This window comes from Pelodiscus sinensis, chromosome 23 (genome assembly GCF_052426305.1).
Source record: "Pelodiscus sinensis isolate ZL-2025 chromosome 23, ASM5242630v1, whole genome shotgun sequence".
Taxonomy (NCBI): domain Eukaryota; kingdom Metazoa; phylum Chordata; order Testudines; family Trionychidae; genus Pelodiscus; species Pelodiscus sinensis.
In genome coordinates, this window is record NC_143074.1 from 23,975,111 (window position 1) to 23,997,135 (window position 22,025).

At 56.5% G+C, this 22,025-nt stretch overlaps 1 protein-coding gene across 4 annotated transcripts in view; it reads left to right on the top strand.

Moving 5' to 3' along the window:
- Positions 1-2,296: 2,296 nt before the first annotated feature.
- The window catches only part of CRB2 (crumbs cell polarity complex component 2), a 65,295-nt gene continuing 45,566 nt past the window's right edge, over positions 2,297-22,025 (top strand). Inside the window, exon 1 of one of the 4 annotated variants that reach the window (XM_089773007.1) lies at positions 2,297-2,670. In XM_089773007.1, coding sequence (XP_089629133.1) covers positions 2,589-2,670 — 82 coding nt within the window. In that variant the 5' untranslated portion in view covers positions 2,297-2,588. The remainder of the gene's footprint in view (positions 2,671-22,025) is intronic. The other 3 variants (XM_089773008.1, XM_006121946.5, XM_089773009.1) reach the window with 3 other exon arrangements.

Sequence of the window (22,025 nt, forward strand, 5' to 3'; positions counted from 1 at the left end):
CGGGACAGGTCTCCCCTGAAGCCCAGAAGGGATACCCGCCCCAGCGAGGGATCACATGCAGGACAGAAATACTATTTTAATGAATGGTCTTCAACAGGGGTGGGCAATAATTTTTGCTCAGGTGCCAATTCAAAAATTTTTGAAGTAGCCCCGGGCTGCCCTGGAAGGGGCGGGGCCTAAACAGGAAGGGGCGGGGCTACCCCACTCTCAGACCATGATTGGTCCGGGGGTGGGGGAGCCCCTTTACCCCCCCCCACTAGGCACCCATGCCCTGGAAGAGGCTTGGCATGCTGCCCCACAATCAGGGCCTGGGGGCGAGGGAGTGGACAAAGCCTTCTCCGCTCTGCCCCCACCCTGCCAGCAGCACGTGGCGCTTCGGGCGCTCCCTTGCCCCCAGGCCCTAATTAGCCTGGGGGCAGGGGAGCAGCAGGGCCTCCGTGGGCTGGATCCGGCCTGTGGAGGCCCTTTTGCCCACCCCTGGTCTTAAAGCTCAAGTGCTCTATAGCCCAGGTTCACTTCCTCCATCATCGGCACGCAGCCCTGCTGTGCTGTCGTCCTCCTGTGGGACCTTTCTCTGCCGGCTCTCAGGTCACTTTCCAGACCTGCACTGATTCCATCTCTCAGCACCCCCCTGGTTCCTCTGTGACATTGCTCCGATTCCAACACAGGCTTGACAACCAGAGTGTCAGGACATCCACATTTTCTCCACCAGGAGCCCGGCTAGGAATTCGGGATGCCACTGAAAATCAGAACGCGCCTGTATCTTTGTACTGGCAGAGAAGCAGGACAGGCGGTGCTGTGAAAACCCACCCACGTCCCTTTCTCACATGCTCAAACGATGGAGTTAAAGGGAGGGGTGGAGAATGCTGCACAATTGTTCTGCGAGCACCCAGATACTCTGGCTAGAGGCTTCCCCCGCTTTCTTCTTAAGCATCTGCTGTGAAATCCCCCAATGCCTGCTGACTTCATTGAGACCAGGAAATCCCCCCTGCAGGGTGCATCATGCTGGGTCAGGAGGAGAAAGGGTTTCGATACAGCAGCGCTGATGGGAAAGTCTGCAGCTCCTCTCTTGTTTCACTCTGGTTCTCTTGCATCATAGTTTACACTGGTGCTGATTGTTGGGTTAGCAAATCACAGACCCCGTACAGGCAACTGCCTTTCCTTTCACCAGGAGTGTGAATGCAAACTCCCTCAGGGCACGTCTACGCAGCAGGGCTACAGGCGAATTAAGCCACGCAACTTGAGTTACGTCAGTTGCGTAGCTGAAGTTAAAATAGCTTCACTCGGCTTTTGGGGCTGTCTCCACAAAGACAGCCCCAAAGAAGTCGAAGGAAGAGCACTCGTCTTCTGACTTCCCTTCCTCCTCGTGCAACGAGGGTCACAGGAGTCGGAGTAAAACGACCTCCAGCTCCACATTATTGCAAAATAAAGACTGGTGGTGTAGACACGCTCTTTGTTATTCCGAAATAACGCTGCTGGGTAGACTGAGCCCCATTGTGCAACTGGAACGTGTGGTCCTAGGAAAGCATCAAATCAGGGATGGGTTTTGCATTCCTGAATCTCTGCGGGTATCATATGAGCGTGTATGACCCGATGGCTAATACGTTCTTGTAGTGCCCGTCTGGGGTAGGCAGGCTAATAACTGGCCTTACTTTACAGCTGAGGACACTAAGGTTCAGAGATTAAGTGACCTACCCAAGGCCACAGAAGAAGCCGGTATCCAAGTTGGGAGGAGCGTTTGGGGTGCCTGGTCTCTGGGCCCTTTCTTGCATGGCCTCCCATTTTCATTGAACCCCGCCAAGAAGACCGAGTATCCGAGCCGCAGCAAGCACTGCTATAGCTGGGTTTAGGGTCAGCGCCTTGCGCTAATCAAATTGCCCCACTGAACAAAGCAGCCTCTGTGGGAAACTTGTGATTCATCCCCATCTGGGCTTTGTTCTTAGACAATCATTGATGAAGAAACTGGAGTCCTATCTTTGATTCCCAGCTTGTGAGTAGGGGGGGAGGGGGGACTTCACTCCTCTGCAGGAGACATGGGGCCGTCTGGTTTCCTGGGCTCAGGAATAGATCCTCATCACCTATTAAACCATCCTGTTAGTCTTTAAAGTGCTACATGTTTTCCCTTTTGTTTTAGCAAGATCAGACTAACACGGCTCCCTCTATTGCTGGGCAAACAGAAAACAGCCCAGACTGATGTTCTCTCTTTGGGGCAGGGGAGAAAGTGAATCAAACACCAGCCCCTCCCTCATTGTCCTCTGCTCCCCGACACGCGTCTCCTCCACGAACAGCCACCTCTTGCTTGGCCACCCGGCTGCCCTTGGCTAATGTGGGCAACGCAATCCCTCTGCCGTGGTCCACTCCGGTCCGTGGGATCCAGGCCGGGTTTTCCGTGCACTCCCCCAGCGTGAGTGCAGCATTTCAAAGTGGACAGCGACTCTGTCCACTGTGTTAGTGCTAGTCCCGAAGTCGCCAAAGCATGGAGCCAGGGCCACGCATCGCACCGCTGTGCTGAAGTCCGGGATGGTGGGAGAACCGGCATTTACCAGTTCCCAGCCCCCCCTGCATCTGTCCTGAGCTGCCCTTCTTTGATGCTTGCCATGGAGTTAAAGGGAATTCTAGCCAGTGTGTATCATGCTGTGCTCCTGCTGCCCTTCTCCCTTCTGCTGTGGGGTAAGTTTTCATTTTCTGTGTCTGCCTCTTACACAGTTACTACGTCCGGACGTTGGCTTAAGAGCCTGGAGTTGCTTGTCCTTCTGTTACTTGAGACCACCACAGTGTTGCTTACACATTCGGTAGCTGTGGAGCGTGGGGACATCTCATCTCGGAGATATAAAGGCATTTCACAGCTTAGCGGGGGGTGGGGGGTGTTTATACACAAAAATGAGACCCTGTGGTGTGATGTGTAATTCACCCACCAGCGATTGCAGTAGCTGTTCTCCCTACCAGACAGGGAGCTGAAAACCTCAGGAGTAAAGTTCTCCCGAACTTCAGGCTTTTACTCCCGCAGAACAAACGCCCAGGAATAGCTTTTACTTTCCATTTATAAGTCCATTTGGCAGTAGTGGGGCATCCCGGGAGATGAGTAATATGCTATGTTGGCTGGTAGTTCTGGTACAGACTGTGGGAGGAGGTGGGTGGGAGGCGAAGCTATTTTAGAAGCCTTTAAGAAACATGGTGTGTGCTGTAAGATGCAGAGTTAGGAGATGCCCCAAGTTTGTATCATTTTGGTGGGGCTCTTTGGACTTTCTTTCATGCCTGAAACTTTCCGAGCTGTGGGGAATACACTTTTACAGCCAGAGGGAGCCTCTAGCAGCCTGCGAGTGTCTTTGCATCTGGGCTTAAAAGACACACACGCCGGCATCTAATTTCTTGCATGCTCTGGAAAATAGGCTTCCCCGTGTGTCTTCTAAAATGGGTGTCTGGGGATCTACTGGGCCTAGACATCTGGTTTAGTCATCTAGGGATTATAAGGTCATGTCAGGAGCATGCCCGGCCTTCCCTGGGAAGGAACACAGGGATTCAACTCACCTCCTGTGTCTCCCCTAGTAGTGCCAGGCCAATGCGTGGATGGGGCCTCTCTCTGCTAGGGCAGTGCAGCCAGTGACAAAGACGCCCAGAAGTGAGGGTAAACTATAGGCAGCTAAGACTGTTAAACACAGATATTGATTCAGATTTTGTGCCATAGTCTATAGAACTAGTTCTGTCCAAGCTCTCGGTCCTATTTCAAGTTGTGGAAACCTCAGAACTTCCTTCCATTCCTTTCAGAATCCGACCCCGCTCGGCTATCGTCGGGCAGCTCAGCGCTTGGGTTGAACGGTCGGGTTTAGTTTTTCCCCCTGAATTTGTCTGTGTTCCGTCCTGACTTCTTTGTCCGACCCGTTGGCTCCAAGTGCCTGGAATTCCTCTGGCCACAGGGACGCAGTGGGGCTGTCTTTTGTATCCCGTCACCATAGCGACCGGTTGCAAGTGTGAAGCAATTCCCCGGGCTTTGTGTGGTGCAGAAGGAAGGCCCACCGCCCCGTGTGACAGTGGAGCTCAGAAAGGGGATAGCTGCTCGTTGGGGGCAGATGGCGCTTTGCCTCAGCAGGTCCTGGCTAGCGTCTCTCTCTTGGGCACAAGCGACAGGTTGGGGTTGGAGTGGGTGTCCTATTTACCAATCCACTTGTAAAGCGCACCACACGCTAACGTTTCCACAGACGCCCGCGTTCATGTTCAGGGGGAATTCTGCCAGAAGACTGAGTAGTACGGGGTTTACATTTCTGTAACCCCACTCCCCGCAAGGTTTCCACGCACTTTGTTAAAAAGGCCTGCCCTTGTGAGGCAGGTAAGTATTGTTAGCCTCGTTTTACAGCTATGGGAAACTGAGGCACAGAGCGACTTCCAGCGTGAATGAGTCATGGGGAACCATCCTGGGGTGTAGATGTCCAGTGTCTAGCCGTCACTATACAGCCATGCGGTGAAGCCATTAGACCCCCATTAGCTTCAGGTTCTCAAGTGTGGAATAAACTCTGGGGCTGTCTACACACGTCCCAGTCTGCGGCTTGCTGGAGCAGGGGCAGAGCCAGGAGTTCTCGGCCAACGCTGGTCTAGTTCATTTTGGTCCCTCGACGAGCACCTGCCGGAAAGCGGCTTTTAAACCGAACTTCCATGTTGCTCAGCCTCCATGCACGTAAGCAGGCACCTTATTGCCCAGCAGGGCCGAACCGAGCCATTCCGGCACCCGGGCAGACAGTTTAATTGCGCTGCAGGTTGGGGCACTGCGGGGGTTAACACGGCCCCCCGCCCTGGGTGGCCGCTGCAGGGTGGCCGCTGGGAGCTGCTGCTGCCTGCGATCCGGGTGCTGGGCGCGTGGCACCTGATGGCAGCTATAAGGGGTGCTGTGCGCCCCTTACAGCTGCCATCAGGCGACCCCCATAGGTTGGCGCCCCGGGCAGCTGCCCGGCTAGCCCCCCCCCCCCTTAATCCAGCCCTGCTGCTCAGACCTCCTGTCCCGCCAAGGCTTGGGACATGGATTGTAAACAGACAGGCAGGCAAACATCCCTTCTCCAGGGGGCTCTTGCGATTAGTTCTGACCCACACACAGAACAGGCGTCTCAAAACGCCGTTCAGAGCAGCGCCCCCTTTGCAGTCTCCCCGCTGTCTGTTGACGGCCGACGTCTTTACATTGGAATTAGAAACGAAAGCTCGTGAGCCACTTTGGTTCACTCAATCTCCAGGGACGCCCCGATTCCCGCGTTTGATCTGTGGCAATGGCTGAGAGATCAGAGACTGTGTAACCCAGGAAGGTCAGCCCAGAGGTGTGTTTATGAAGGGGAAATACAGGGGTGCAATAGGAACTGGAAGATCAAAGCGGTCCAGGGGCCGTATATGCAAAACTCCCGTAAACCATGGATTTACAGCTCTCGCATCCTCCCGCAAACCCTGGAACTCTGTAACAGAAGACGTTACATTAACCACTAGACAGACAGCAGCGACCTGTCTGGCTCTCTGGTTCTGTGCTAACGGTGGGTTTAATTCCCTGCAGTGCGGTAGCTCTGATTAACCTTATTAATATTTTGAGCCATACTTCTGGCCCTGGTCTGCCCTGCGGATTCTTGCTTGGCGCTGGGCACGGCTGCTCAGGAATTTATCACACATCAGGAGGCAGAAAGCCTGGAGCGATCACTCGTCTCCTTCCAAGTAGGCAAATAGGGCTCCCATTCTGCAAGGGGAAACTGAGGCACCTTAAGCGAGGCTGTGGCGGAGCTGGGGATTCAGCCCAGACGTCCCAGTGCAGAGTCCGATGCCTTGGCCCTAAAGCAGCACTCTACAAATACGAGAAACCGGAATCGTGGCTGATTCGCCCGCCATTAAAATGCAGCCACCTCTGAACCTGTCAGTTGTTTAAAGGGCCCGGCAGTGCAGCCGGGGAGTGGAGAAGCTATATCCAGCTAAGCAAGACTCAGGTCTGATCTGACAGGGGTTTCGCGCTGTTGGCGGCAAAGGGAACCGCACTGAGTCACAGCAACACGCCCACCGGATTTTCGTGAGCACTCGCGCGGAGATTTGCCAAAAGGCCCTGGGACCTTTCAAAGGCCACACGTAGCCAGGCCTGTTTGCTGGCGCCGCTGAAGGGTGCCTGGAGCTGCACAAGGCTGTCGAGCAGCATGCTGGGCCACTGAGTTAGTACAGGCTGAACTGCTCTGTTCGGGCAACATCCAGAGACCTGTGTCCGGACTGGAGAGCCCCAGGGGAGAGGTCGCCGGTGGCTGGGAGCCGGCCAGCATGGCCAGTGGGGCATCAGCGCCTATGGGGCACCAGAGCCGGCAGCTGGCAGAGTGGGGGGCCCAGCGGGGCCACGAGCACTGGCAGGGCGGGGGTGGCGGGAGCTCACGGGACTGCAGGAGCAGCAGTGGCAAGTGGCAGGGGAGACGTGCCCAGCAGGGAGGCTGGTGCCCTCCCTTCCCAGGCCTCCCCTGGCCCGGCAAACTCCCTTGTGTGGGATCAGTCGGGTCCCAAGGGTGCCGGACCAGGGAGGTGCGATCCGAGAGCAACTGCGCTGACTGGCCGGCACTGCATCTGGATCTCGGAGCTTCCTGGCGATCGGCGTCCTGCCATGCCCAGAGTGTGCGAGCTCTGCCAAGACCCCAACGGGAGAGGGTCTGTCCACCGCTTAGCACAGCCAGTGGGGGGGGGGGGGCCTTGCCACGCTCCCACTGCCTCTGCTTCACCGCGGAGTCTCTCCAGGGCACGTCTCCACGGCAGGGCTCACGTCGAGCGAAGCGACGCAGCGTCAGCCAAGGCAATGACGCAGCTGAAGTCGAGATAGCTTCCCTCGGCTGTAGGCGCCGTCTCCACCCTCCCTCCTCGTGCAACGCGGGCTACAGGAGCCGGAGTAAAAAGTCCCCCAGCGCGCCAGTATTTCGAAATAGCGGCGTGTTGCGTAGACGCGCGCTTTGTGGTGTAGGTGTAGCCTTGGAGGCTGCTTGAACCGCTGTATCAACGCCCGATGGCTGCTGGGGGCAGGGCTGGTTCGAGCCATTCCTGCGCCCCGGGCAGCGGGCTCACGACGCATCCGCAGCTCTGCCCCCAGGCTCATGCGCGGCCCCGCCCCCCGGTGCGCTGCGCACCTTCCAGCTGCAATCGGGCGCGGTGCCTGATGGCAGCTCTAGGGGGCACCACGTGGCCAGGCGCACAGTGCCCCTTACAGCTGCCATCAGGCGCCCCCCATAGATTGGCGCCCCGGGCAGCTGCCCAGCTAGTCGCCCCCTTAACCCAGCCCTGCCAAATGTGGAGGAAGCGTTGTAACCAGCCCTCCTCCTCTTTGCAGCTCTCAACCCTTTTCAGTTCTCTCCCCTGCGATCTGTCCTACGTGCCCGGTAACCCTCCGCCAACCAGGCCGCCCAGCTCCGGGGACCCAGGGGGATGAATTCTCCAGGCTCTGGCAGTCACGACACACGAATAAGCCCGTCACATGACGCTCGCTCAGCCGCAGCTCTCCTGGGCCTGGGGGAACCAGCGGACGATCGGAGCGCTCTGTTCCGCTCCAGGTGCCCTGCCCAAACTCTCCTCCCTGGGCAAAGCAGCCCCCGCCCCCAGCGCCTCGGCTGGTTGGTGGGTTTCCATGCAAGCACCGGCCTTTCTGGAAAGACGCCCCCCCGTGTGCACAGCCTGAACACAAGCTCCCCATGGACACCCCTGGGATGGTTGGCGGAGGAAGAGCTCAGGGTATAGGCTGGGTAAGGCCAAATCGGCACCAGAAGGCTTTGCCAGGCCGTGTTAACATACTCACAGCATGACGTTTGTAACGCCCGCAACGTTTATCGGGCAGGTTAGCAGTGGCCTGGGTTTCCCGAGTCCCCACCACTGGGTCACCAGTGCCACGGAAATCGGGGAGAGCCCAGGATGGGGGCAACTCCCACGTGGCTCTCAGCACAGCCCGCGTGGCGGCTGCAAGTCTTGCGTGGCTAGCGGGGTTTCGTGGTGCCCGTGGCTGACTCGTCAGAGCAGCGGGGAGCTCGTCCGGATGAACGCTCTGCCTGGCTGCCATGTTTCCCTCCTGGGGAGCGAATCCTGGGAACTGGCCAGAGCGTTCGCTCCTGCTAATCCCTCGCGCTGACCAGGCCAGGGAAAGATCAATGGGAGGTCAGCCGGGATTTACTAATATAAGCACATGCCTTTCTGTTGCCATGGAAACAGCTCTTTCCGTTCGTTTATTGAAGGGTTCTGCGGCTGCTGTGTTTGTGGGGACTGTGGCTTTGGTACCTGGGCAGTTTGCCTGTCTGCCGTCAGCCTTGGCTTCTTACGGTAGCAGGAGACATGCCGGGTAGAGCAGTAGGTGCCGTCGTCACGGGCAGAAGTTGCCCCGAGTGATCACCGTGATTGTTCGTGCCTGTTGCTCCCAGGTTTCACCTGGCACGTCTGCTGTCCCTTTGCCCCGCGAAGCCTGCTCCTCCTGGTTGTGCCAGGGCTTTTTGGAAACAAACCGGGCAGGGGAAATATCCCTGAGGGACTATAAAACCCGCCGCCTTGTAGCTTGTGTCCTGCAAGCCAGTGATAGTGGAAAGCGAAACTGAAATATCACAAAATCCACAGCTATGACGGCGGCCATTCCACACCTGCAAGGTATTTACTCCCCACGCCCTGGTATCCCACAGGTTAAATAGTTTTTTGCAGCACTGATGAGACCTTTTTAAGAATCCAGTAATCGTTTCCTAAAAGATCGTGTTAAAACATGGAGTGGCAGATGGCTAGAACCTTCGTAGGACTGTGCTCGCGGAGTAACAAAGGTGTCGAAGCTGGGCGCATAGAAACCCCCTGTCCACTTCCCTCGGGAAAGCTTTGCAGCGGAAGGGAGAGCGTGCATTCCCTTACTCGGCGCTCTTCAGGCTCCTGTCACGTGGAGATGCTCTCCAGTGTGCAGCAGTTAAAAACAGCATCGCAGTCTGAGCCGGGTGCATGGTGTTGTTTCTTCTGGCTGTCTCCCCCGGGTGCTTGGCATTGTGCTGTCTGAGCTCAGTGACTTGCTGGCGGGGAGACGCAGGAAGAGGGAGAAGAACTCAGACCAATGCTGCATAGACTCTGAGGCTGTCTACACTGCAGAGTTTCTGCGCAAAAACTCACGGAGTGGCCGCACCTCAAGCGCATTTTTGTGCAAGAAAATTGACAGCGAATCGACAGAACAGAGGGGGGTTTTGCGATGTAGGTATTCTTCGTTCTACGAGGAATAACTCCTTTTTGCAGAAGAGCTCTTGCACCAAAAGGTGTGCGTGGACGGAAAACGGGTTTTTTTGCACAAAAACAGCCTATCGAAAGACGCACAGATGCCCTGGTGGCCCTCCTGTGAGTGGCCATCAGAGCTTTCTTGCGAGAGAGCGCCCGTGCAGTGGGGACGCTCTCTTGCACAAAAGCACATCGCTTTTCCGATGTGCTTTTGCAGTGTGGATGCGCTCTAGTGCAAGAAGTTTCTTGCACAAACACCCTCCCGGAGCCTGCACCTAGACCCCTCCTACATCCTAACTGCCCCCCCCCCACACTCCAGATCCCTTAACCCAAGACCAGAGCCTGCCCCCCAACCCTCTGCCCCAGCCTGATGAAAGTGAGTGAGGATGGACAAGAGAGGGAGGATGGAGTGAGAGGGGCGGGGCCTTGGAGAAGGAGCAGGAGGGAGATGGGGCAGGGGTGTTAATATTTGAAGTAGAGCCTGGATTGCACTTACATTCAAAAAGCGATCTCGTGCTTCAGAAGGTTGGAGCGCGCTGGGCTAATAGCTGTAAAACGTCGAGCGCATGAGCGCGAGCCTGCATCGTGGATATGTATTTCATATCAAGCTCCCTACTTCTATAAAACCTTTCATCTTAAGTACTCCAAGTTCTTTACACAGGTTAATTAAACCTCCCAACCCCAGCGGGAGCTGATGTAGCTGCTTTTTCTGGGTAAACTGAGTTACAAAAGAACACAGATTTGCCGAAGGTCGCATGGTTACTGTCAGGCCTGGGAGTAGGCCCCAGCCGTTCGGACTCCGGGTCCCGTTCCTTATCTGTCTCTGGATATTTGTGTCTCTTTGCTGGGAGATTCCAGGCCACAAAGCAGCCGATAAGTAGCCTCACTTGCGGGGCACGTGCACAGGGAAAATTCTGAGCTCTCTGGCTGAACGCCGCTCTCCGTAAGCCCCGCGACTCCGCCGTAATGTCCCGCTGCGCGTGGCGACGTGGAACGTTCAACGCTCCACACAGCGCCCACGTCGAAGGTGCCCGGCACCATGAAGGGAGCAAGGTGCCGGCTGGGCTGATAACCCCAAGGTCTGCCGGTGCCCTGCTGGAATGTGAAAGGAGTGTTTGAGGCCGGCATTGATCAGGGGAGCTGTCTGGAGGAGCTGGAAGCGGCAGGTACCGGGTGCATGGTTAATGTTAGGGTGACGTTTTAATAGGCCAAAGGAAACAACAGCCTTTACAATTGGCAGGGCTCGACAAATAATGTAATCTACTTGCCCATAGCGAGTAGATTACAACCCAGAAGAGCCGGCACAGAGCGATCCGCACATGCACAGAGCGCAGAACTGCACAAAACCGTGTGGCTGGCGAGTGGGGCTTGCTACTGCTTGGTGAGCCCTGACAATTGGGACGTGTCACAGAAAGGGGGTGCTTGCCTGCATGTCAGCCTGGGGTGCGCAGAGACGCAATTGGAGGCCGTCCAACAATTTCCAGAGGGGCTCAGCAAGGTCCCCTTTAATTTTTCCACCCATGTGCAGAATAAATTTTGTGCTGTGCCCTGATGCATGTGTGGATGTGCACCACCCATAGAAACACTTGCTGCTGGCGGTGGGCACCGGTGATTAGCACCTGCTAATCAGCAGGGCAGCCCAAGTGCACAGCTTCCAGGAGAGTCAGCCCCCGGAATTGTAAAACGCAGAGGGGTGTTCAAAAAATTGGGTAACTTCAAATCCACACCTAATGGACATGATAAGGGCCAGGCTGCATTGCGAGAACTGCCAGGGTAAAGCCCTGGCTTGAGCCAGGCTTGCCCAGGGTGGGAACTCTTTCGGAGATGCCCAAAAGAGGGGAAAACTTTCTTAGCGTCACCGCTCGAGGCTCAAAAGGAGACCGATGTTAGAATCATAGAACTATAGGGCTGGAAGAGACCTCAGGAGTCATCAAGTCCAGCCCCCTGCCCAAGGCAGGACCAATCCCAACCACTCCCGTTGGCTGTGACGAGGCTGTGTGATTTGGCACCAGGTGGCTAAGACAAGGCTATGAAAAACGCTCTTTCCCCAGTGCAGAGGGGCAGACAGTTTTTGTCGTGTATTTATGGATTTGTTGCATGGCACGTGCCGTGGTGAAGGGTGTGAGTGGCGCCTGCAGAGGCCTTGGACGTTGGGCTGATGTTCGAGTTATTTTCCAACAGCTAATAGGGCTTTGCAGACAATGGGAGGGCTAATGACATTTAAATGCTATTTTTAAAAAGACACTTCGCTGCATTCTTTTCTGTCACTCCCTTGCCGGTCTTTGCAACTTCCTCAGATTCCACCCGTCTTGCTTTGCATGTGAACGACAGGCCCATGACCCCAGCCCCCTCCTGTGGTATTTTGCCTTGGCTCTGGGGCAAGCCCCATGTGACCGTGGGAATGTCAGTCTCTTTGGCACTTTCTGCCTCAGTTTCCCTATTTGTAAGCTGGGGAGAAGACCCATTTACAGAGGGTTATGAATGGGTGTCTGAAAAGTGCTCGGCGTTCCTTGAATGGAGGCTGGACTGGACGTAGAGCCACATGCGAAGTACCCATGGGCACAATCCCAGAGTTGAACTTCGTCTGTGCCCTGGGAGCTGATCTCAGGGGTTCTTGCAGCTGTAGACCTGGCCCCGTGATGGAGAGCCGACGTTTCCGTACCTCGCCCTGTGTTGGGAGGTGGCCACGTTTCTTCCCAGCACCTCCCGCGAGTTACCCCCTAATTACGGGTGCGTGATGCGGGCGAGGTAGGCGATTCGCGCCTCTCCCTACATCACTAAGAGAATTCCCTTATTCCGTGCTGGAAATCAAACCCATTCCGGCTCCTACAGTGTCCGGCGGCCCCCGCCCAGTGAGGGGAGAGGTTCTCTGATCCTGAAACATTTGTCCAGAGCCATTCCCCGCCCCACGCGAATGGGCCTTCGCCTCCACCCCGGGAGCAGAGAGTGAGGGGCTTGCATCCCGCCCTCTCCCCAGCCTGTCACCTGCTGCCTTTCCCACCCCGCCCCCTCCGCACGGGCGGGGGCCAGCTCAGCACAGCGCCGGCCCACGCAAGCACGCTGCTGCCTAGTCAGCCGCTCTGTTCCCAGGGAGACCAGCCTGCCACGGCCAGTGACTCATCCCTTCCCGTTAGCACTTTGCGGGGCGAGAAAACCGAGTCCTGACCCCAAAGGGACGTCTCTGGCTCCCTCCCCACCGCAGCCAAGTGCCTCCTAAGCGGTACCGGCTCTGGCCTCGCAGCGCCCAGGGCTGGCAGCCCAGAAACGATGGTGGTTGGGTGGACGGACGCGGCGTAGGGCAGCCGTCACCAACCACTCGCTCGGGGTCTACTGGTAGATCGGGGAGCCAAGAGGCACTTCCTCTGCCTCCCCTCGCACTGCTGGGCACCTCCTGCCCTCTGCCTCGGAGCTGCCTCCCCGGGAGCCTCCTGCTTGCTGTGCGGGGCAGGGGAGGGATTGGAGGGCGCTGATGTCAAGGTGCCCCCCTCCCCACAGAGCAGGGCGGGGGCGCAGCGGGACTTAGGAGGGAGTTTGCTGGCTGCTTTAGGGCGTGGTGCAGGGCCAGGGCGGGGGGAACCTGCCTTAGCCCCACTGCACCACCACCCAGGAGCCCCCAGCAGGGCCCAGCTGGAGCCCACATCCCAAACCGCTACGCCAGTCATGAACCCTTCCTGCACCCCAAGGCCTTGTCCTAGCCCCGAGCACCCCGAATCCAAACACCCTCCCAGAGTCTGCACCTAGAACCCCCTCAGCACCCCAACTGCCTGCCCCAAGGTCAGCTCAGAGCCCCCCCCCTCCAAATCCCTTAATCTGAGACCAGAGCCTGCCCCCCAACCCGCTGCCCCTGCCTGGTGAAAGGGAGGGAGGATGAAGTGAGAAGGGGCGGGAAGGAGGCGGGGCCAGGGTGTTTATATTTGAGGTAGATCCTGGATTGCACCTAAATTCAAAGTGATCTGATGCTCAGAAAGGTGGGAGACCCCGGGTGTAGAGGGGCCAAGGAGCCCACCCCAGCGCCAAATGGTGCTTCATCTCTAATGGGGGAGAATGGCAGTTCAAGTGATTCAAGTCGGGGACTGAGGATCAACCCTCCTGGACGCTTTTCCTGACTCTGCCACAAACTGCTCCAATGACCTTGGGCAAGTCCCTTAGCTGCTGCCTGCCTTCCTTTCCCTGCTGCAGAGTAAGGGTAGTGCTCCCCTCACGGGGCGCTACAAAACTAGCCAATGTTTCTCAAGGGCACGATGGGGACCGTATTCCGTATGTCGTCACTATGGTGCCTGTATAGCAACTCTAAGCTGGCCCGTTTCTAGGTCTAGGGCACCTCCGGGCAACGTGAGCCTGGAGCCTGCTTAACAAAGCTTAGCAGGGCCCCTGGAGCATCATTCCTGTGGCAAAGTGGAAGGGGGACGCCTCAGCGCCAGGATGGTGCCTGCCGGTGGTGAGGTGCTGGAACACGGAGGGACTTTTTCCAAAAGTCTTGCATCCTTGGGTTTGAAATTGCTTCCTCCTTGGCTAACCAACCTACCCTCAGACGCTCCGTGTCCGTGTGCAGGCTTCTGGGTAACCGGCCTCCTTCCTGTGAACGGAGCTGCTGGACGGAAACGACGCTTGAGGGGTATTCCGGCCTGCGCGCCCTCCCGTTTCCAGTAGCTCATTTGCAGGCAAAGTGAGGCAGGAGGAGCCCCCAACCCTGGAGAGGCGGCAGGGCCATTTGGGGTCCGGCCAGCCTGCTCAGAAGACGCTGGGGATGAGCACTGTGGAAAGAAACATCTCCAGGACACGTCTCTGAGGGGCGCCATGTTAGTCTGTATCTGCAAAACCAACGCGGCGTCCTGGGGCCCCTTAGAGACAAACAGATTTATATGGGCATCAGCTTTCGTGGGCAAAATACACGTGGTCGGCCATGCATCCGAGGCAGTGGGGTATAACCACGAAAGCACGTGCCCAAATCGGCGGGGCTGTCCGCGCTGCACGCTTATTTTGAAATAGCAGAGCGCACAAGCCCGTTATTTTGAAATCATTTTGAAATAACGGGCTTCTTACTCCGACTCCCATACCCTCACGTCCCGAGGAGGACGGGAACTCGGAGGGAGTGCTCTTCCTTTGACTTCCTGCTGAGTCAGCAGCGCCAAAAGCCAAGGGAAGCTACTTCGACTTCAGCGACGCAATTAACGTAGCTGGAGTGGCGTCGCTTAACTCCACTTTAGCCCGCAGTGTAGACGTGTCCTGAGTCGTTAAGGTGCCACCGGGCCCCTCCTTACCTCTGGGACAGGGAGCAAGGCTTTGAATGGCCCCTTCCTTCCAGAGTGCACAAGGATTTGCGGGGGGTAATCTCCCATAGAGCCCTTTTTCTCCAGCCTTGCTAGCACGATATCGGAGCAGAGGGAGATCTCAGCCCCCAAAGTTAAACTGTATTTATTTCACCTCTGCCCCAGACGGACTGGCTGTGGGGGATGTTTGTTAACTAGAAAGAACCTGGCCAGGCACCGAGTTATTTTCCAACAGCTAATAGGGCTTTGCAGACAATGGGAGGGCTAATGACATTTAAATGCTATTTTTAAAAAGACACTTCGCTGCATTCTTTTCTGTCACTCCCTTGCCGGTCTTTGCAACTTCCTCAGATTCCACCCGTCTTGCTTTGCATGTGAACGACAGGCCCGTGACCCCAGCCTCCTCCTGCGGAAAGAGACTAAATGTGCAAGTACCTTGGCGAGTTCTCTGCTACACACAGTGACCTGCGTAAGTGCGGGAGAGAATACGGGGCAGTTCCCCTGTTCCCGTCTGTATGGGAGGTAATAAAGCCTGAAATGTCTCTTCTGCTTTTTATAGTGGAAATTCAGGCTTGGAAGACACTCCCTAGGGATTTCTGAACTAGTGTAATCACGACTGCCCGAGAGACCAGGCACTGATACCTGGCAAATTGTGAGAGTAAGAGACTTTTAATCAGATTTTAAAATCAGGGCGTGGTTTTTTGTTTGGTAGGGAGAGGATTAATACCCATTTGATTCCAAAGACAAAAGAACATTTTGGAGAGAGAAAAAAATTGTTAAACGTTCTCCAACCCCTCCAGTTCAGGCTGGACAGTGCACACCTCTAAGACCCCCCTCCCCCCGAAAGTTGTCCTGCAAACTCCAACTTGCTATTCCTAATATTGCTCAAGTGGAAAAACCAAGCAGAATAGAAGAATAATACAAAGATATCCCATCAGGAGGAGTCCTCTTATCCCAAAGAAAGAGAACAGGCTGCAAACTCCATTAAAAAAAACTTCCTTTGAAAGAGACATTTATATTCAAAACCAGATCTCTTAGACTTGTACCAGGAGAGAAGGAGATGGAGAGAAACAGGCAGCTGGGCAAACCAGGCTTGGCTGCTGGAGATTCCTAGTCTGGTTGCAAAACTGAAGTGAAGCTTTGCACAGGGGAGGAGGGGAGGGCAGAAGACCACCACACGCTCTGCACTGAAGGAGTTCGAGAAGCGCTTTATATCCGACTCCTACTCTGTGTTACACTTTGAAATTCATCGTAGCCCAGCCCTAACTGAGAGGAACCTACGTCTGAAGGTTGCTTCCCCCAGTTTCATTTCAGAGCAGGGTGCCTGGCTGGCAGGTGGGGTGCGCCCGGCTTTGTACCTCGTTTCACTTTCTGATGATCAGTGTGTTCCGCCTGCGCTGCATCAGAAGACGGGAAAATGGCCCTTTTTAATCTAGCAACCGTGTCTTCCGTAGACAGGCATCAAATATGTGTGTCCTGTTGGCTTCTGCATCTGGATCTCCCCAGTCTGTAAACTGGAGCAGCTTGGTTTGGAGCATGTTTTCAGTGGCTGTAAGATGCAGCAGTGAAGGCTAATTTATTCACTATGGTAATTAACTCATGCATATGCATACTCATCCCTTACCAAAACAGAAAAGAAATACCGTGCATGTCCCTGGCACTGATCAACGAAAAGACCAAATGCAGAGTTAAACAGGGGCACGTTCTTGACGCTCACATGTGTGGAGTCTCTGACAGGCTGCGACGTGACCTTTCCCCAGGAGGCTAACGAGCATTCGGATTCCTTCTCGGCGCATTGCTAATGCGGCAAGTCATCTGTGCAATTGTCAGAGAACTTCCCCGGAGCTGGCAGAGGGGATATGCTCAGGGGCTCACGCCCTGCTGGAATCCCGTCGTCTGAGCTGGCTCCTTTAATACTAATCAGTCTCAGGAATAGCCCTGTTGGGTCACTTGGACGCTTGTAGTCGAAAAGCAAGTGTGAGACAGCGGTGTGTGCACAAGAGGAACAGGCAGTGTTCATAGGAAATGCGGAAGCACAGCCGTGGGCATGGCACATCCCAGGTACTTACTCTCCGAGCTAGTGCGATTTGTGGGTGCTTAACCATCAACACGGGACACTCGTACAGAATTCTCATCAGCGGTTGAGTCCCGCAAAGGGGACCCCCTGAGCTGCGTCTGGGAGCTAGTGGTTTGAGAGAGACGAGATAGGAAATCCATTTCTTCTGGGCCTGGAGAATTTGCGCTCTGTTAATTGTCTCTGTTTACCAGGTAATTATTGTATCCTTGACCAGCAGCCTCGCGCCCAGGAGAGATGGATTAGAGCGACAACCAACCAAGGTTTGGCTGTGATGTGTGAAATGGCTGTTCCACACTCTCTAAATCCATTAGCTTCGTATCATTCGGAGCAGCTGGTGGTTAATTACGTGGACTTATTTGTGGTGCTGGAGCACCTGGGACTCCAAATGTGGCTCAGGGTCCCATAGTGCTGGCCACTGTCCCAACACATGCAGCAAAAAGACTTTCCTCCAATGGGTTTCCCAGTTAAGGGCCTCAAAGTCAACAATTAGCTCCCAGATACTTCACCTCCTGCGTTTATTGTGCCAATTGCGGCTCCGTTAGGCTGGCGCGCTGGCGTTATTTCAGCCTGGTGCCGGTGGAACCAAGAGCAGATTGCGGCTCATTATTGTACGTGTACGATTGATCTGAATCGAGTGAACGAACAAGGAGCCGTTTCTTTTGTGCCTGGACACGTTGTTCAGGCTTGAGTCTCGAATTATTCGTTGCATTGGCTAGGGCTCTTGCATATGAAGGCTGTTGCTAGTGCACAAAGCCCCGGCCTTGGCCATAGCCTCCTGGATGTGTTTTTTCACCTTTCACTTAGCATCTGCAACGTGTGCGGCAATAACCGAGTTAGCCGCGAGAGGAACTGAATCGGCAGGTCCTGGAGTCCAGGAGCGGGAGCGTTCCGAGATGTTTTCAGGATCCATTTCTCGGCAGGAAAGTGAGGTTCCCAGCGTGATACTTGAACAGTTTCTCCCGTAAGAGCTCGGTGCTGCCCAGACCCAAGCGTTGCCCATGTCCCCAGGAGCACTGACACAGGAATGGAAGTTCTTCCAGACACTCAGGCTGTTTCTACATTGGCAAGATTTTGCGCAAAAGCAGCCGCTTTTTTGCAAAATCTTGCCGCCTGTCTACACTGGCCGCTAGTATTTGCGCAAGAACGCTGACTTTGTAATGGACAAAATCAGTGGTTCTTGCGCAAATACTCTGATGCTCCCGCTCAGGGATAAGCCCTCTTGCGCACTGTCGGCAGACAGGCTACTGGGCTAGATGGACCTTTGGTCTGACCCAGTACGGCCGTTCTTATAGTCTCATGATCTAAGAGGGCCAGTGTAGACAGCAATGTTAATTTCTTGCGCAAGAAAGTCCGATGGCTAAAATGGCGATGGGAGCTTTCTTGCGCAAGAGAGCGTCTACACTGGCACGGATGCTTTTGCGCAAAGGCACATGCCAGTGTAGACGCTCTCTTGCGCAAATACTTTTAAGGAAAAACTTTTCCATTGAAAGTATTTGCGCAAAATCATGCCAGTGTAGATGCAGCCTCAGCTTCTCAGTGGTCCATCGCAGCGGGTATCATGTCTCCGTGCAGCATTTGGCCTCTCTGACCCCCGGGTGGGCTTCTGAGGTGGCCAGTTTCCTCTGCTGCCTGGAACCTGGCGTGCAGCCACTTGGGCCGCGAGGAGACAAGGCCGGGAAAGTGGGAGGGGGAATTGCTGATCGTGGTTCACGCCTATGGCGCAGAGCTGATCGGTTCCGGCAAAGGCGATGAACTACATAATTCGTTTCGACGTTACATCTAAGGAGTCGAGCCCAGCCGCTGCTCAACGGAGGCAGCGTTCCCCAAACTCTTGGCCGGGGAGGGAGCGATCGCTCTTAGGTAGAGTTAAATCAGCAGGTTAATACTAGTACTGGGACAGCCGGGGGGCTGACAGCTTCCATGGACCCTGGGCTAGAGGTGCATGGGGGGGCCTGGCTCCACGCCCCCAGAAGGAGCCAGGCCTCAGGTGGAAGGCGCGGGGCTGGGGACCGTCAGCCTTCAGGGTGGTCCGGACGATGGTGCTGCCCTCCCCCTTCAGAGCCATGTGGGACAGCCCTCCAGCAGCGATTTAAAGGGCCCCTTTGAATCGCTGACCCAGGGCAATGGCCCCCCCATCAGTGGGCCTGGGAACAGCTACAGGCCATCACTGGTTAAAGGGCCCAGCACAACAGCTGGTGCTGAACAGGGTTGCCGGTTTTCACCTGTCTGGTAAAAAAAAAAAAAAAAAATTGAAAATTTTACATGTCTGGTATTTTCTGTTTTTCTCGGATGGAAGGTCGGGAGGGACATTCTTTTCCTGCTGCGTCTCGCGGGGGGATTTAAAGGCACGGCAACTTTTTTTTTTTTTTTTTTTTTTTTTGTTCTCAACCAATTTTTTCTCCCGGTCATATTCGGGATTTTTTGTGAAAATATCTGGCAACTCTAGTGCTGAGGGCCCTCTATGCAAGCGGGGCCCTAGGCCATGGTGACACCGAGCAGCATGAGCGGGGAAGAGTTCGCAGCTTGTTATGGCCACGTAGAACCTCCCTGCCTTTCTGTGCTGGGTCACTGGGGCCTTCCCGCTCCTTCATGAAACTCCACGCAGGGTCTGTCTCCCTCCCTGTCTGCACGTGGGTTGTGCCCCGTGCTCACCGCCCTGGTGTGCGGCCACGAGGCCCCGCACTTGTCATGGAAACTGTTCTCTGGGGCCAAGTGAGCCTTCGTGAGCCACGAACACTCATGAGCAGCCCCGCCCCCGGGAGCCAAAGCAGAGGGTGGGGAAGGCTCTCGGAGGGGCCGAGGTCGGGAAAGCGAGAGCACGTGTCTCCTAACTCTGCTGCGGGTAGAGTTCCCGCAGGCACACAAGCGCAGCCCCCCGGCCGGGGCTTGCAGAGCGCCTGGTCTGCTGCCAACCCTCGCTGGCTGTGTTGCGGCGGCACCGGTCCCGAGCTGCCTGTGTGTGTCGGCGCGGCCGTCAGAGCCCTCAGGCGCCGGGCTCGCCCTGGCCGCATCAGCGTTGGGGTACGTCCCCTCTGGCCTGCAGCAGGGCAGCTCTGCTCGGCGGCCTTCGCTCCCGGCAGCGGCGTCTCCGCATGCAGAGGGGGATCCTGCCCGGGCCAGCCGCCGGTCCTGCCAGCAGAGCAGCGTGTTGTGCCGAGGGCCTCAGCCTGTCTTGGCCTGGCCTCGGGAAGGTGCCGGTCAAGCCTGGCTGCTCATTAGAGGCAACACAGCTCCCGGCTCCTGCCTGCTGAGGCCTCGGTGCAGAACAGCCCCCCCATCCCTGCGCTAATTGCGCCAGCAGATTCCAGGCGGATTTCGTCATCCCTGGTTTCCGCCTGACTGGGAATTGGTCAATAAAGGGGCCGAGGGCAGAAGAATGGGCCCGCTGGACAGTGCCAGGCACAGCAGCCCGCTGCAGCATCACGAGCGAGGCGGCGGGAGGGGGGCGGTCGACGTGTTTGGAATGAGAAGGAACCTGGTCAATTCCCGAGCACCCCCGGTGCGCAAGCTCCTCCCGGGGGCCTCGCCAGGGAGCAATTACAGGGGGGCAGGGCTGCAGCAGGCTCTTGTGGGTGCAGGTCTGGGCCAAATCTCTCTTGGGCCCGTCCGGCAGCCTAGGGAGCGGGGCGCTGCTGGGGCGGCGAGGTGCTAGACATCCTCGGACCGGTCACTAGCAGGCGCGTGTAAAACACACGGGAGCGAGGCAGAGCCGACCGGCGACGGGCTCCGCTACGGATGGCGCGGAGGGACGAGCGCGTGAGGGCCGCAGGGACGGGAGAGCCCGGGGTTTGCACCCAGCCGATCCCCAGCAAGGGGCACGATGCCTTCAAGTGAGTCTCCTTGGGCTGGCGGCAGTGAGGCCGGAGGACTCGGGTAGCAAGCAAAGCATGGCCCCCGGGCTGGGCAAATCTGCTGGTAACTTGGGTGCAGGCTCCTCCCTAGCGGCAACTGCTGGAGTTTCTTGGAGGTCTCCTCCTCCCAGCAGCCCAGGGCAGCGCGCTGTTTAAAAGAGAGCAACCGGACGGAGAACCAGACACACTGGCCCCGAAAACACCAGGGATCCCGGGCGGACAGCGCTAGGCGACGGGGGAACCGTCTCTGCAGGAACGGCAGTTCCTCCTCTGCTTTGGCTCCCTGCGGCGCGAGTTTTGAGTCTGCCTGGGAGGCCACTTCTCACACAGAAGGTCACTTCCCGCCGACCCACTTTTCTGGTGCAAAATAGCCTGTGAATCCCACCTGCGTGAAACCAGGCTGCAGGTGCCTGGCTTTTCCAACCTCTGGGCTGCGGAAACTTCTGCCAGCTGAGATCTGGTGGCGAATGAAGATTTGTTCTAGGGCTGTGAGCACGCAACTACTCGCTTCCTCACCTCCCTTGCTGCCTCTGTATCAGAGGCAGCAAGGGGGGGGGGGAGGTGGGGGGGAGGGGAGGGGAGGCTGCTACAAAGCAGCCTCTGCCCGCAGCAGGCCCAGGCTCACCGTGGGCAGAAGCTGCGCTGGCAGCAGCCCGTCCACAGTGGGTCCCAGGCTGGTCATGGACAGGGGTCGCTGCTGGAGCGGCCTCTGCCCGCGGCCAGCCTGGACTGCCATGAATGGGGTTGCTGGACCCGGCGCAAGCCAGGACCGAGCAGTCCTGGCTCACACTGGTCTGGGACCACTGCCCCTCTGCTGCCCGCCTCTTACTACATTTAAGAGGCAGAGCCGCAGCGGTCCCAGCGCCTCCCCTTATCGACTCACCGTGTATCGACTACACGATTAGCCGAATACCCGCTCCTCAACATCCGTCATTTGTTCATCCAAAGCAGCAGCTGCGTGTGCTCGTGCACTCTTCTCCTTTTATTTCACGCTGCGCACGAAGCTACTTTGGTTGGTGAATCAAGCACATCCTGCCCAGCTTTTCTCCAAGTGCAGCAGCCTGGTTTCTCTCGCAGACAACCACCCAATATCCCTGAGGGGCTGCAGAGTGGGCTGTCTCCCCCCCGTGAAAGCAACCCTCAGACGCCGAGTACGGAAGCAAAATCACATTCGAATCGTCTGCTCCCAGCTAACTTCCTGCCCTTTCACCTGCTGCACCGTGGAGCATAGCTCTGAGGGATCTGACCTGCCGTTTCAGCTGCCGAGGCTTTACCCCGGCATGTAATTAAAGCTAGAAGGCCGTAGCCAGCGCTGTCTGGGCGTTGGCCGGCAGGATGGAGTAGTGGGGATTTCTTGGGAGTGAACGACTGTGTTGCGTTTCTACGCTGCTCTGTCTTACCGGATCCCGGACTAGCTTGTTCCCATCTGGTACAGGGCCCCTTATGGAAACCTCAGCTTAGGCAGCGACTGTCTCCTGTAAAGGAGTTCAGCGGCACCGGAAATAAAACGGGTTGGGCTAATCCACAGGGTGCTGGCGCTGTCCACTCTCCGTAAGCCTGCCCGAGCACGGAGAGGTTTCCTGTAAAGGTCAGTCCTGCGGTTACTGCTGCGCCTGGCTGGGAGCA